Genomic DNA, 16,815 nt, shown 5'->3' on the forward strand with positions numbered 1-16,815 from the left:
ATGGGGTCCGGGCACTCGCTAATGTTAGAGAGACTCAGTCTTCACACAGTGAACATCGATCGGTGGAAATAACTCGAAAAAACAACATGATTTGGACGTATATACTATTATACAACCTGGAAATGGACCGGGTATTTCGACATCCCATAATGGAAAAAAATCCTGTTCCACGATCATCTGCCAGCGGCGGGAGGAAGCCACGGTAAGATTCAGCGTTATTTTCTAATGTCTTATATACTAACTGATCTGATGAACATATGACCCATATTAGATGAATGGTATAACGCTGCCCACGGAATTATAAACGCCCCCTCGCCCATCCGGTCAACATCAGATGACGTGTAGTAACTTCCAGAAGTACGTCTAGTTGAAATTTATTATCTGGCACAGATCGCTATCAAACTGTATTTCATCATGCATATAATGCATTTGGAGCTATAAATCACGTTCTGGAGAAAGCTGCAGAAAAAGATAAAAACATACTTATACTTTAGACCATATTTTAGTATGAATATGTGAATGAAAAAGTTTAACGTTGATACACCCTGAACAATACATATAGGACATTGAATGGGACATAATAATGGCAATCTAGCAATAGAATTTAAAAAGTTATAGCCCTGCAAAGAAGGGGAACTTCTCCATGTTAAATAGAGCTGGCAACGGATGGTATATCATGAATTTAACCTCAGGCAGTTAAAGTGTTAACTGGGCCTCGGTTGACTGAGAACATTCTTCAGGATATCCACAATATCCCACAAAACCCAGACATATTTTAGTAATGTCAATACTGAACGACTGCGCGCTTGTCAAGAGCCAATTGTGCAGTCGTTTAGTATTGACATTACTAAATGAGAAGTCATGCTAATATGTCATGTTCTACAGTAGGACTTACTACTATAATACCTAATAAAACAAGTCATTAGAATAATAGAAGCCTACTTTCCTGGAACGATACATTTTGCACGTATACAGTACGTGTGTGTGTGTGTGCGTGTGTGTGTGTGTGTGTGTGTGTGTGTTTGTGCGCTGAGGCTGCCTCACTAACAATGGTAGCACTCAACACTTTGATGAACATTGTTGTTAAATTGTGCCCTTCCTGATGACTTGTCGTACAGAACTTGTAAGTCGCTTTGGATAAAAGCGTCAGCTAAATGACTAAATGTAAATGTAAATGTATATCCGCGGCAATCGGTTTAGTTCTTATTTATTTCGTTTGCAGTGTGTAATGCTCACAATGCCTCATTGAGTCAGGACTATAAATGCAAAACATAATTGTTAACTCATTCTGCGACCAATCACAAAAAAAGTCTGATTATCTCACCAGCGGTTGAGCGCCAAACCCGAGAAAAGTCAGGTTTTGATCCTTTGATATTTTTTTTTTATCCACGTTCTAAATAATCATCCGGATCATTCTAGCCATCCCTGGCTCGTTTGTATACGTTGGAATTATCCATAGCCATATCACTGAAGAAGGACATTGTCCGAAACATGTCTGCTATTTATTCAGGCTGCCATTAAAAAACATTGAACCTGTGAGTGCTGGTCCGGCTACCCTGCTTTTTGATATACCATACGTTGGAATTGCAATGCCAATCGAATATCACCAGGTGGCAGTATCGCCTACCGTTTGAACTCGGATAGAAAGGCAACAGGAGAGTCAATGAATACACCGGAATATCGAGGCTCGCTCTGTGGCGGAGGAGCTCTTCCAAAGCAATTGCTAGCAGATCTGCTCACCTCAAAACCTATAGTGTCCCGTTGTTACATCCCAATGTATATATTCCCCAGTGTGTGTCTCCATGTGTGTGTGTTCTCCATTTATCTTTCCTCCCTCCAGCCATTGTTCCCTCCACCATTGGTCCCTGCCAGGCCTGCCCTTCCATTACCCAGCACAGCACCGATTGGTGGATGGTTTTCCAGACTCCAACACTCAATCAACACCACCCAATCATGGATCACCACACACCTTTCTCTCTCTCTGGCATGAGGCTAGGCCTAGTGTTCTTTTGTGGCATTGTACTTTGATAATATCCCTTTTTGTTTATAGGCCTTTGTAATAGTGAAAGTGCCTTTGTGATTGTATGGCCGCAGAGAGAGCATTGTTACCTATAGATTGTTTTGTTATGTTTCCATTTTGTTGTATGTATCATTAATGTGTTTTTCTCTCTTTCTCAGGAAGCACAGATGGGGTGAGCTGCCATTTCCTTTGGATATTGTTTTCTCCTGTTTTGGTTAGGTAAGAGTAGTTTAGGTAATGTAATTTCTTTTACCATAGATTAGATTGGGTTTATTTGGAGTATAGTGGTGTTTGTTTGTTGTTTTGGCCTGGGCTCACCCCTGAGCTACATGTGCTTCCTTTGCATCTCTCAATAAATATCATTGTTGTTTACAAACGTGGTCCATCTTTTCTGTCAACCAACTGTTATGTTACAGCCCTTAGACACACAGGGGTCGTAACATAAATGGGGGCTCTGCCTGGATCTTGTAACCTGTGTTCAATTGTTGGTTGATGGATTTGGTGAACTGTGTTTGTTTACACTTGTATAGTAATTAATTGATTTGTGTGTAAAAATGGCATTTGTGTAAAAAAAAAATGGCAGTTAGTACTTTTGATCTGGGGAAATTCTTGAGCAATCCTACTTGGGAAGCGCTAGATAGCTGCCGCAAGGCAGACTTAGTGGAGATTGCCACACATTTTAAACTCTCGGTTCAACAGAAGCATCTTAAGCAGGATATCAGGTGTCTTGTGGTAGATAAGCTGTTGGAGCAGGGGACACTTGTTTTACCTGTGGTCTCTGATGAACATGCAAGTCCTCCTGGTGAACCTACTGAAGCACAGCCTTCTGTATCTGAGGAGCAAGCTCATGGTGAAAGTGCTGAGAAGGCAGGTGTGAAAGTCACATTGCCACATTTTCACTTGACCTCTCCTGTGTCAACTGGGTCTCGAGAAGGGGCCCAGGTCAAGGTTAGAATAGCACGTCTCCAGATGGAGGCTCAGGAGAAGGCACAAGCACGTGAGGCGGAGTATCGGCTTCGTAGAATGGAGCTTGAGGCAGAAAATGAAAGGGCTGTTAACATTCGTAGGTTGGAGCTTGAGCATGAAGTGGAAAAAGAGCTCAGACTGCGGAGGTTGGAGCTGGAAGTCCTAAGGAGTGAATCCAACTCTGCTACACCGACTCCTCCACAAGGCCCTGGTATGTCCTCCTCCACAGCTTATTCATTACCTACTTTTGATATAAGTAAACACATTGCTTTGGTGCCTCCGTTCCGAGAGACAGAAGTTGATACTTATTTTAATGTGTTTGAGCGTATTGCGGCTTCATTGCGCTGGCCAAGAGAGGTCTGGCCTTTGTTGCTTCAATGCAAATTGACTGGTAAAGCCCAAGAGGTTTGTTCAACACTTTCCCTAGAAGATAGTCTATTGTATGATACTGTGAAGGCTGCCATCCTTCGTGCATATGAGCTTGTGCCCGAAGCTTATAGGCAGAGGTTTCGCAGTCACAAGAGAGCTGTCAACCAGACCTTTGTAGAGTTTGCTAGAGAGAAGGGAACTCTCTTTGATAAATGGTGTGCAGCAAGCAAGGCCTCAGATCTTAACTCTCTCAGAGAACTCATTCTATTAGAAGAGTTTAAGAATCGTTTGCCAGAGCGTATTGTAATTTACCTGAGTGAGCAGAAAGTGTCCACTCTGCAGCAGGCTGCTGTATTAGCTGATGAGTTTGCGCTAACCCATAAAACTGTGTTTGTAGATAGGCGTGACTCGTTTCTCCCCCATGATTTCTCTCAGAGACCTTCTGTCCCCAACCATCCAGAATTCACACACCCCCGACCAAAAATGTCACCTCCACGCTCAAAAGAGGAGCGGACATGTTACTACTGTCATAAATCTGGTCATGTTATTTCTGACTGTTTAACATTGAAACGTAAGCAGCAACCGTCCTCTCAGAACTTTAGGCAACCCAAAGGGGTTGGTCTGATTAAAATGGCACCTGATTCCGATCAACAGATGCACAATGATCAGGATGTTCTCGATCCTTGTTTCAGGCCATTTACTTCCAAGGGTTTAGTTTCCTTGACAGGGGATCCAAAAGATCAGTGTACAGTTCAGATCTTACGAGATACTGGAGCCTCACAATCCTTTATCCTCTCTGATGTACTACCTCTGTCTGAGAAATCTTCCTGTGGTTCTAGTGTCCTAGTTCAAGGTATTGAGATGGGTTTCGTGCCAGCCCCGTTACACTGTATTCATGTACAATCTGATTTGGTCACTGGTTTCTTTAAAATAGGGGTGAGACCTTTCCTTGCCAGTTAAAGGCATTTCCTTTATCATGGGAAATGATTTAGCTGGAGGACAGGTGAACGCTGTGCTGGAAGTGTTGGATCACCCAGACACAGATTCTCTGCCTGATGACTTGTCACAGAACTTCCCTGAAGTTTTTTCTGCAAGTGTTGTCACTCGGGCTCAATTGAAAAAGAGAGGTGATGAAATTAATTTGTCTGACTCTGTTTTTGCTTCAGCCTTTGTCAGGGAGGAGTTGCTGGCTCCAACTTCTGATACCGCTGACAAACCACCGACTCATAGTAAGGTACCCCCACAGACAACTGTAACTAGTTCCGACGCATTGAAGTTACCCGTTACTCGTGAAATGCTAATTACTGCCCAGAAGGCTGACCCTTCTCTTGCAAAATGTTTCTCTTCTCTTGAAACAGAACAGAGGAGAGAGTTGCATTCTTATTTTGTGGATGAAGGAGTTTTGATGCGTACATGGAGGTCCCATGGTACTAGACTGGCAGAGCATGCACAATCGGAGATAGGGCTACCAGATCAGGTACCAGACTGGAGCACTGTTTATCAGATTGTTGTCCCTGCAGTTTATCGTCAGCATGTACTGTTCTTGGCCCATGACCACCCTTGGTCTGGACACTTGGGAGTCACTAAAACATACAACAGAATACTTCAACATTTCTTTTGGCCCGGTTTGAAGTCCGATGTAGCACAGTACTGTCGTACCTGTAGTACTTGTCAGATCACCGGAAAGCCAAACCAGGTAATTCCACCTGCTCCCCTCTGTCCTATACCAGCGGTCGGTGAACCATTTGAACATGTCATAGTTGACTGTGTTGGTCCGTTGCCAAAGACCAAAGCCGGCAATCAGTTTTTGTTGACAATAATGTGTACCGCCACCCGTTTCCCTGAGGCTATCCCTCTTCGCAGAATTACAGCGCCTGTAATAATTAAGGCTTTGACGAAGTTCTTCTCCACGTTTGGACTGCCTAAGGTAGTACAAACTGACCAAGGCACCAACTTCCTGTCTAGGTTATTTGAGCAAGTGTTACAGTCCCTGGGTATCCGACATATAGTGTCCAGTGCCTACCACCCTGAAACTCAGGGGGCTCTAGAACGTTGGCATCAGACCTTAAAGTCCATGCTGCGTAAATATTGCTTAGACACAGAGAAAGATTGGGATGAGGGTGTCCCCCTTGTTCTATTTGCTGCGCGAGAGACCATACAGGAGTCTCTTGGTTTCAGTCCTGCTGAGCTCGTTTTTGGGCACACTGTTAGAGGGCCTCTGAAAGTTCTTAAAGAACGGTTCATGTCAAAGGGTGCCAGCACACCCACTAATGTTCTAGATTTTGTTAGCCAGTTTCGAGAGCGACTGCATCAGGCGTGCTCTCTCGCAAAAGAAGCGCTCTCTTCTTCCCAGAGAACTATGAAACGGCACTATGACGAGAAAGCTGTTTCTCGATCTTTCCAGCCAGGTGATAAGGTTCTAGTCCTGTTACCTATCCTTGGTTCTGCTCTTTCCGCTCGTTTTTCCGGACCGTATGCAATAGACAAGAAAATAAGTGATACAGACTATGTAGTTCGCACCCCTGATCGTAAACGTCACTCTCGTGTTTGCCACATCAATATGCTTAAACCATATTTTTCCAGAGATAGTGTGCAGGTGAAGACCTCAGACCAGACAGCCGGACTGGCCGTCTCTGCTGTTGCCTCAACTCCAATAGTTCCGGACTCTCCTGACATTAGTGGTGAGGATGTAGATGGCTTAGAGTTGCGCAATGCAGCCCATCAGGGTGCTAGATTGTCCAACACTGAGATGTTATTGAACCTGCCCACTCACTTAGCACACTTACCTGAGGAGCAGCGAGAGGACATCACAAATTTGATTCAGGCCTACATGGCTCTGTTTGGTGATGTACCCTCCTGTACTTCTGTATTGGCCCATGATATTAATGTTAACAATGCTGTGCCTATCAAGCAACATGCATACCGTGTTAACATCACCAAGAGGGCCATGATGCAACAGGAGGTTGACTATTTGTTAAAACATGGTTTAGCCAAGCCAAGTTGCAGTCCCTGGAGTTCACCTTGCTTGTTAGCTCCCAAATCAGATGGAACTCCTAGATTTTGTACTGATTTCCGAAAGGTAAATGCTGTCACCGTGCCTGATTCCTTCCCACTGCCCTGCATGGAAGATTGTATTGACAACCTTGGATCTGCCACCTATGTTAGCAAACTAGATTTGTTAAAGGGTTACTGGCAGGTCCCTTTGACCCCCCGTGCCTCGGAAATCTCGGCGTTTGTTACTCCTGACAATTTTTTGCAATATACTGTAATGCCTTTTGGAATGCGTAATGCCCCGGCCACTTTCCAGCGACTGGTGACCCTAGTCCTGGCTGGTGTTCCAAATTGTAATGCCTATCTCGATGACCTGGTTGTCTATTCGACCAACTGGCGTGACCACATGACAACCTTACAAACTGTCTTTGACCGCTTAGCTGGAGCCTCCCTGACCCTTAACCTTGCCAAGTGTGAGTTCGGCAAGGCTACGGTTACCTATCTTGGTAAGCAGGTAGGACAAGGCCAAGTGCGTCTGGTGGATGCAAAAATATCTGCAATCACAACTTTCCAGTGCCTACTACTAGGCGGGAATTGCGTAGATTCCTTGGGATGGCTGGGTATTACCGTGGTTTTTGCCGAAACTTTTCTTCTGTCGTCACTTCTCTCACTAGCCTGTGTAGCCCGTCCAAACCATTCATTTGGACAGCTGATTGTCAAAATGCATTTGATGGTGTTAAAGCTCTCTTATGCAGTTCCCCTGTTCTCTCTGCTCCAGATTTCTCCCTGCCGTTCCAGCTGGAGGTGAATGCCAGCGGGGTGGGAGCTGGAGGGGTGTTATTACAGGAAGATCATGATGGTGTCAGTCACCCGGTTTGTTATTTTTCCCGGAAATTTAACAAACATCAACTAAACTATTCCACTATTGAAAAGGAGACTTTGGCTATGTTGTATGCGTTGCAACATTTTGAGGTGTATGTCGGTTCGAGCGTATTACCAGTGGTAGTATACACCGACCACAACCCATTGGTTTTTCTGTCGCGGATGTACAACCACAATCAGCGCCTCATGCGTTGGGCACTCATAGTGCAAAATTATAACCTCAGCATAAAGCATAAGAAGGGGTCTGAGAATGTGTTGGCGGATGCTCTATCTCGGAGTTAAATCTCTTGTGCGGTCAACTTGTTTGTTGACTGGTTCATTGTGGTACCGACGGCTTATTTTTGTTTTTTTCATAGCTCTTTGTTTTGAAGTACATGTTATCTCAGAGATGGAGATCTCGTTGTTAAAAAAAAAACATGTTTAGTTGGTGTTATGTGTCAAACATGTTTTTGTCTTATGTACGGGGGTGTTACATCCCAATGTATATATTCCCCAGTGTGTGTCTCCATGTGTGTCTCCATTTTTCTTTCCTCCCTCCAGCCATTGTTCCCTCCACCATTGGTCCCTGCCAGGCCTGCCCTTCCATTACCCAGCACAGCACCGATTGGTGGATGGTTTTCCAGACTCCAACACTCAATCAACACCACCCAATCATGGATCACCACACACCTTTCTCTCTCTCTGGCATGAGGCTAGGCCTAGTGTTATTTTGTGGCATTGTACTTTGATAATATCCCTTTTTGTTTATAGGCCTTTGTAATAGTGAAAGTGCCTTTGTGATTGTATGGCCGCAGAGAGAGCATTGTTACCTATAGATTGTTTTGTTATGTTTCCATTTTGTTGTATGTATCATTAATGTGTTTTTCTCTTTTTCTCAGGAAGCACAGATGGGGTGAGCTGCTTTGGATATTGTTTTCTCCTGTTTTGGTTAGGTAAGAGTAGTTTAGGTAATGTAATTTCTTTTACCATAGATTAGATTGGGTTTATTTGGAGTATAGTGGTGTTTGTTTGTTGTTTTGGCCTGGGCTCACCCCTGAGCTACATGTGCTTCCTTTGCATCTCTCAATAAATATCATTGTTGTTTACAAACGTGGTCCATCTTTTCTGTCAACCAACTGTTATGTTACAGCCCTTTACCCTTAGACACACAGGGGTCGTAACACCCGTAAACACGTGTAATTATATAAATGAGTAACCGCGATCGCCAATGCGATCATTGGAATTATTCTTTTTTGGATTACCTTCTGGCTAAGGTAAGGACCCCCTATGTCTATTTTACCGAACGTGAAACATGTTTATGTAACGATCACAGTGGCTTATTTTACCGGTCATAAATGAGACTTTTTCTAACGATCGGATTTTCGGGGTAAGACTATTATTTAATTGCACGGATGTCTGTAGTATCGGCAATCCCCAATGATTTGTCCCAGAGAAAGCTGTTGAAAACACAGGCGCACACTGGCTTTTCCGACTTACAACTGCCTTTTCGAGTTCGTAAATCCTACGTAATAAATCCTACAACGAATTTACAATACGAAGCCGTTTGAGAATGCCAAATAAGTATGTAACTCGAGTTATGAAGGAATTCCTTGGTAACTTTCACGTATGTCCGTTTGAGAATGAGGACCATTGTTGGTATAAACAGGAAATAGGACTAGGGGTCTGAACGTACCCTTTAGTTTTAGTCATGACTAGATTAAAAAAGGACCAGTGTATGGCAGTCATTGTGTAGTGTGATGTGTGCCTGGTGCCAGTGTATGGCAGCCATTGTGTAGTGTGATGTGTGCCTGGTGCCAGTGTATGGTAGTCATTGTGTAGTGTGATGTGTGCCTGGTGCCAATGTATGGTAGTCATTGTGTAGTGTGATGTATGCCTGGTGCCAGTGTATGGTAGTCATTGTGTAGTGTGATGTGTGTCTGGTGCCAGACACTTTCATTTAGAAAGTGAGTTTAGTAGGAGAAAATACAATTTTAAACATCAGTTTGCATGTACCACACTTAAACAGATGTGTCCTTCAGTTATTGGTGTAAAGATGTGGAATTCTCTCCATAGCGAGCTTAAGGGGAGACACTGCAGGTGAATAGGGTAAAAAAGTTAACTAATAGATATCACAATGAAACTTCCCCAGTTGATTACTTATATTAAGACAAGACTTTTTTGTATTACAAGTTTTCTGAAATTGTATGTTTAAATATGCAAATGAGGCATACTCTACTTAAATATGCACTAATTTGCATATAATTCCAGGACAGAAATCTGAACATTGGATAAAGCCATTTTCAAAATGATAGTTTCATTTTGTTGACATATTAGAGCCAAAGGTTATTACAGAGGGGATTTTGGATATCTCTTTTTATCACTCCATAAATCAGAAAATACTCCATTCAGTCAATTTTTATGGTAAAATTCCATATTTCGCCATGTTTTTAGGAATAAAATGTGATATAAATCAGGGTATGAATGCGATATCAACAAACCCTTCTGTAAATACCTTCAGAACATAGATATGAATAGAACTGGAAGTTTTGGTGTATGTGAGTGCTACTGAAGTGGAGATTTCTGGCTCAGAGTATGAGGAAAAACTCTTAAAACTCATTTTTGGGAAAACGCATTCAAAGTTCTGTATTGTAAAATGCCATACTTTTTTTTTAAAACAGATATTTACAAACACAAAACCTAATCAAACCATTAGTAATAGACAACCTAAACACATGTCTGATAACTGAATAATAATAATAATAATGATGTTATTGAACTGAACAGAACTACACACAGGCTACAAACAGTGTAGTACAGTGTAGTACCCCCTAATAGGCAACACATATTTGAATAGATATCACTATGAAACTTTCCCAATTTGTTATGTACATATAAACTAAGAAAAAATATATTGCAAGTTTTCTGAAATGTATGTTTATATATGCAAATGAGGCACTTCCCCATTAAATATATGCACATTTATGGATGCAATAAGGCAAAATGATGTAAAATAAACAACTAAATGTGTGTTATTGACGTTTTATTGTCACTAGTTTCATAGAAGACATGTTTAGGAAGCAAAATATAACAAAATCTCAAAATCAACAAAAAAAAGGATATTTGACTATTCACCTGCAGTGTCTCGCCTTAAGGGATGTAATAGTGTTTATCAATTCAAAAAAAATTATAAAAAAAAAAAATTTAGTCAGTATGAAAATCAAATGTGATCTGAATAGTGAGATATTTTCTTTTTTTTCTCTTTTTTTTATTCTTTATTCTTTATTATTATTATTATTATTATTATTATTATTATTATTATTATTATTATTATTATTATTATTATTATTATTATTATTATTATTATTATTATTATTATTATTATTATTATTATTATTATTATTATTATTATTATTAATTATTAGTATTATTATTATTATTATTATTATTATTATTATTATTATTATTATTATTATTATTATTATTATTATTATTATTATTATTATTATTATTATTATTATTGTTATTATTATTATTATTATTATTATTATTATTATTATTATTATTATTATTATTATTATTATTATTATTATTATTATTATTTAATTCTTTCTTGTTTAACTGTGGATTGTGTGTTTCTTGTATAATGGTATAAATTATTATTTGTGCAAATTAGGTTGTACGCCGACCATTAAGTAAATACTTGTTTAGTTTAGGAATAAGGGGCAGGTAACTATAAGATTTATTCTTCTTCCTGCTCCTTTTGTCCATGGAATGATAATTATGATTGTGTAATGAAGAAACTCTGATTGTATGATTCTATGTGGCAAATAAATACTCTGAATCTGAATATGAATCTGTGATGTGTGCCTGGTGCCAGTGTATGGCAGTCATTGTGTAGTGTGATGTGTGTGTCTGGTGCCAGTATATGGCAGTCATTGTGTAGTGTGATGTGTGCCTGGTGCCAGTGTATGGCAGCCATGGTGTAGTGTGATGTGTGCCTGGTGCCAGTGTATGGCAGCCATGGTGTAGTGTGATGTGTGCCTGGTGCCAGTGTATGGCAGCCATGGTGTAGTGTGATGTGTGTGTCTGGTGCCAGTATATGGCAGTCATTGTGTAGTGTGATGTGTGCCTGGTGCCAGTGTATGGCAGCCATGGTGTAGTGTGATGTGTGCCTGGTGCCAGTGTATGGCAGCCATGGTGTAGTGTGATGTGTGCCGGGTGCCAGTGTATGGCAGCCATGGTGTAGTGTGATGTGTGCCTGGTGCCAGTGTATGGCAGCCATTGTGTAGTGTGATGTGTGCCGGGTGCCAGTGTATGGCAGTCATTGTGTAGTGTGATGTGTGCCTGGTGCCAGTGTATGGCAGCCATTGTGTAGTGTGATGTGTGCCTGGTGCCAGTGTATGGCAGCCATTGTGTAGTGTGATGTGTGCCTGGTGCCAGTGTATGGCAGCCATTGTGTAGTGTGATGTGTGCCTGGTGCCAGTGTATGGTAGTCATTGTGTAGTGTGATGTGTGCCTGGTGCCAGTGTATGGCAGCCATTGTGTAGTGTGATGTGTGCCTGGTGCCAGTGTATGGCAGCCATTGTGTAGTGTGATGTGTGCCTGGTGCCAGTGTATGGCAGTCATTGTGTAGTGTGATGTGTGTGTCTGGTGCCAGTGTATGGCAGCCATTGTGTAGTGTATTGTGTCCCTGGTGCCAGTGTATGGCAGCCATTGTGTAGTGTATTGTGTCCCTGGTGCCAGTGTATGGCAGCCATTGAGCCTGAGTAGCCCAAGGTTGGGTGCTACCAGTGGTGGTGAAGGAGGCAATTTCCCTAACCATACATTCAATTAATGTATGTAAAGCACATTGAATGCCAGTCACAGAATATCTTTGTATACAGAACTGTAATTGTGTGCATTTGAAGCTTTACATGGTCTTCTCTTGAGCACATTTCTGAACTCTTATGCCTTCACCATACTACCACTAAATGAGAAATGGACTCCATTTATCCGAAGCACTTTACAACGTATGCCTCACATTCACCCATTCACTCCCACATTCACAGCGGAAGCAACCACGCAAGGTGCCAACCTGCTACATCGGGAGCAGTTGCTCAAGGACACTTTGACACGCTTCCGGGAGAAGCCGGAATCAAACCTGGAACCTTCTGATTACCAGACAACTGCTTTATCTCCTGAGTCACTGTCGCCCCTGCCACTAGATCCTTTAGGTCTTCAGATCAGGATTAACACTAAAGGTGTTGCTGTGCATTTGCAGAGCAAGGAAGCAAGGTAACTTGTTTTTCTGTTATCAGTAGATTTGTGACATTTCTTGATGCTCGTTGATGATGGACATCTTTAAAAGAGTAACATCTGTGTTGTGTTCTTTGAATCAAAAAAAGAAAAGAAAAGTGTGTTGTGGGTGACGTACCTCTAACCCTGAGGTGGACACTCTGGGTGTCCATCTTGTTGGGTTGGACCATCACCTTGCAGTTGTACTCCCCAGCGTCCACCTGCTGCACGTTGGACAGCTTCAGGGTGCCGTTGTTCTCGAAGGCCCGCTGCCGGTGGTTGAAGGGAAGCAGCGCTGAGTTTTTGTACCATTTGATGGAGTAATAAGGATAGCCAATCACGCGGCAGTGTACGAAAGCATCCCGCCCGGCGATTGCCGTTAAGTTTTTCATTGGTCGAATACTGGCCCGGCCTAAAAAGAAGTGGCAGAGAGGGAGAGAGGGCTCTCTATAAACACATTAAAGGGTGAGGATGATTGTGATGTTACGACACAACACTGGTAACTGGATACAATGGAAAAAACTGTCCTTTGTTTGGTTGGTTGGTTGGTTGGTTGGTTGGTTGGTTGGTTGGTTGGTTGGCTGGTTGGTTGGTTGGTTGGTTGATTCTTTGTTGTTTGTTTAACCATGATAGCCATACCTTTACCCTTACTATACCATCCATAGCTTTACCCTTACCATGACAACCATACCTTATCCTTACCATGACAACCATACCTTTACCATACATACAGGAGAATGCTGTAAAATGATGATCAGATTAAAGACAAGGCATATATGATTGACAGCTAAAAGGTTAAAAGGTTAACTGTTTACAAACTGTTTAGTGCGCCTGCACTATTGGGGTCTGGTTACATTGATCCGTTGTGCCTGTCGGTCTACGTTTTTAATAATTTTTCAATGAGCCAAATCCGCTTGTTGGAGGGGCTGTTGATGAGTCCGTCTCCCATAGATTTGTATCTGTTTTGATGGACAGAAAAATTCGAAGAGGATTACATTTTGGAACTGACGGATACATCAGCGTCCGGTAACAAAGCTGTTGTTTCTGCAAAAGCATGATTATGTTGGGTTCTAATTGAAAAACAAACCAATGGACAGTAATACCCTCCATCTGCTCTATCTCTGTTTTGTGATGGATCAATGTAGCCCGGCCCTTACACTGCTAAAACCTCAACTGGAATTATGTTGCTCACTAAACAGTACAAACAGATAAACAATAATCAATACAATAGATTCTGAATTGTTAAGCCATTTCAGTAACAATACACTTACGTTTCTGAAACTTTAGTAGGCTATACTTTTTATATATTGAAAACGTATACTAAAGTTGTGTTACTGTAAGTACAACTTCATTTTGGTATTTTCTTTTTATTTTAGTGTATGCCTACTTCAATTACTAAACATATATATATATGCTTTGAATTATTACATGAAAGCACATAAGAAGTTCCAAAAATACATTACAAGTATACTCTCAGAAAAGCACATAGGCTATAGGTAGAAATATACTTTTAACACACTTTGTACACTAAAATATTCTGTCTTTATGGAAAAAGAAACGTTTGATTAGACAATAAAACATTTTGACATATCAACATAGTAGATACATACACACCACAAATATTCACACAAACACACACACACACACACACACACACACACACACACACACACACACACACACACACACACACATACACACACACACACACACACACACACACACACACACACACACACACACACACACACACACACACACACACACACACACACACACACACACACACACACACACACACACACAGATAAATGTATCATGCATACAGAACAAGGCTATTTACAAAGGAACCCATTTTGGAATTCAATTTCCAGGTAGGTCTAAGCGTGACAAACTAGGATAATTAGCTTGACCTGAAAATACAGGCATGTAGAAATAGTGATAGATTGAAGAAAGTATTGAGTCTACAATATTACAATATACCACAATAATACAATAACAGAGAGAAAGAGAGAGAGAGAGAGAGAGAGAGAGAGAGAGAGAGAGAGAGAGAGAGAGAGAGAGAGAGAGAGAGAGAGAGAGAGAGAGAGAGAGAGAGAGAGAGAGAGAGAATGAGAGAGAGAGAGAGAGAGAGAGAGAGAGAGAGAGAGAGAGAGAGAGAGAGAGAGAGAGAGAGAAGAGAGAGGGTGGGGGCTTGGGAGAAGAAGTCATCAAAAGAGCATAAAACACACACACACACAAACACACACTAGATCCAGTAATCACACAGTCAGTCAGTCAGTCAGTCAGTCAGTCAGTCAGTCAGTCAGTCAGTCAGTCAGTCAGTCAGTCAGTCAGTCAGTCAGTCAGTCAGTCAGTCAGTCAGTCAGTCAGGCAACCAGCCAGCCAGTCAGTCAGTCAGTCAGTCAGTCAGTCAGTCAGTCAGTCAGTCAGTCAGTCAGTCAGTCAGTCAGTCAGTCAGTCAGTCAGTCAGTCAGTCAGTCAGTCAGTCAGTCAGTCAGTCAGCCAGCCAGCCAGTCAGTCAGTCAGTCAGTCAGCCAACCAGCCAGTCAGTCAGCCAACCAGCCAGCCAGCCAGCCAGCCAGCCAGTCAGTCAGTCAGTCAGTCAGTCAGTCAGTCAGTCAGTCAGTCAGTCAGTCAGTCAGCCAACCAGCCAGCCAGTCAGCCAGTCAGCCAACCAACCAACCAGCCAGCCAGCCAGCCAGCCAGCCAGCCAGCCAGCCAGCCAGCCAGCCAGCCAGTCAGCCAGCCAGCAAGCCAGCCAGTCAGCCAACCAGCCAGCCAGTCAGTCAGCCAACCAGCCAGCCAGTCAGTCAGTCAGCCAACCAGCCAGCCAGCCAGCCAGCCAGCCAGTCAGTCAGCCAACCAGCCAGCCAGCCAGCCAGCCAGCCAGCCAGCCAGCCAGTCAGTCAGTCAGTCAGTCAGTCAGTCAGTCAGTCAGTCAGCCAACCAGCCAGCCAGCCAGCCAGCCAGCCAGTCAGTCAGCCAACCAGCCAGTCAGCCAACCAACCAACCAGCCAGCCAGCCAGCCAGCCAGCCAGCCAGCCAGCCAGCCAGCCAGCCAGCCAGCCAGCCAGCCAGCCAGCCAGCCAGTCAGTCAACCAGCCAGCCAGCCAGCCAGCCAGCCAGCCAGCCAGTCAGTCAGCCAACCAGCCAGCCAGTCAGTCAGTCAGCCAACCAGCCAGCCAGCCAGCCAACCAGCCAGCCAGTCAGTCAGTCAGTCAGTCAGCCAGCCAGTCAGTCAGCCAGCCAGTCAGTCAGTCAGTCAGCCAGCCAGTCAGTCAGCCAACCAGCCAGCCAGCCAGTCAGTCAGTCAGCCAGCCAGCCAGTCAGTCAGTCAGTCAGTCAGCCAGCCAGCCAGCCAGTCAGTCAGTCAGTCAGTCAGTCAGTCAGCCAGCCAGCCAGCCAACCAACCAGGCAGTCACTCAGTCAGCCAGTCAGTCAGACATCCAGACAGCAGCCAGCCAGACAGACAGGTACATGTATTGTTTGTTTTGGAGGAGCTGATTTGACAAGCACCTCTTACGTTTATTCGAGCCTGGTGGTACGCGGCCCCGGCGGAGTTGCTGCAGGAGCAGCGGTACACCCCTCCGTCCTGGACCTGGGTGTGCGTGACGTTCAGCTGGCTGACCACGTGGCCCTCGTGCGTCTCGTAGTGGCCCAGGTGGTGGTGGCCGTCCTTGATGACGGGGTCGTCGTCCAGCGACCAGGTGCAGGTAGGGGGGGGCGTGCCCTTGACGTTGCACACCAGGAAGACGGGCTCGCTGGGGTTCACCACCTTCTCGCTGAAGGAGGAGAGGATCTTGGGAGTGCCATCTGAGGTGGGGAGAGAATAATAATAACAACTTAGTTTTATATAGCGCCTTTCAAAAGACCCAAGGTCGCTTTACAAAAACAAACAAAAGTAACAAACATAGTGGACAGACACAACATACGTAAATTAGGGGTTAAAGGCCAAGTTGAAGAGGTGGGTTTTGAGGAGTTTTTTTAATGAGTCCAGAGTTGGGGCGTTGCGGAGTTCTGCTGGGAGGGAGTTCCAGAGGGTGGGCGCTGCCACACTGACAGCTCTGTCCCCGAAGGTCCGCAGTCTGGTTCCATAGAGGGATGGAGAGAGGGGTGGAAAGAGAGAGTGTGTTTTTCTATTTATTATTATCTTTTCTATTTAAACTTTATTTAACCTGTCAGGTCAGTTGAGAGCATAATTATATTCTCATTGTCACTGACGGCCTGGACTAAAGGACTAAAGGCCTCTCGGGCGGGTTTGGGGCTGCGTCTGTGCTCTGACTCCACTAATGAAATGCATGTACACTAAAGTTAGCTATAGTACATGTATA

At 43.4% G+C, this 16,815-nt stretch overlaps 1 protein-coding gene across 1 annotated transcript in view; it reads right to left on the bottom strand.

The window, feature by feature from the left end:
* The window catches only part of dscamb (Down syndrome cell adhesion molecule b), a gene marked incomplete at both ends in the record, with an annotated part of 450,395 nt that overhangs the window by 135,398 nt on the left and 298,182 nt on the right, over positions 1-16,815 (bottom strand). Inside the window, 2 exon segments of the mRNA XM_084312177.1 lie at positions 12,621-12,893; positions 16,001-16,297. Coding sequence (XP_084168303.1) covers positions 12,621-12,893; positions 16,001-16,297 — 570 coding nt within the window.

Source organism: Notolepis coatsorum (genome assembly GCF_963971535.1).
Source record: "Notolepis coatsorum genome assembly, chromosome: 1".
Classification (NCBI taxonomy): Eukaryota; Metazoa; Chordata; class Actinopteri; order Aulopiformes; family Paralepididae; genus Notolepis; species Notolepis coatsorum.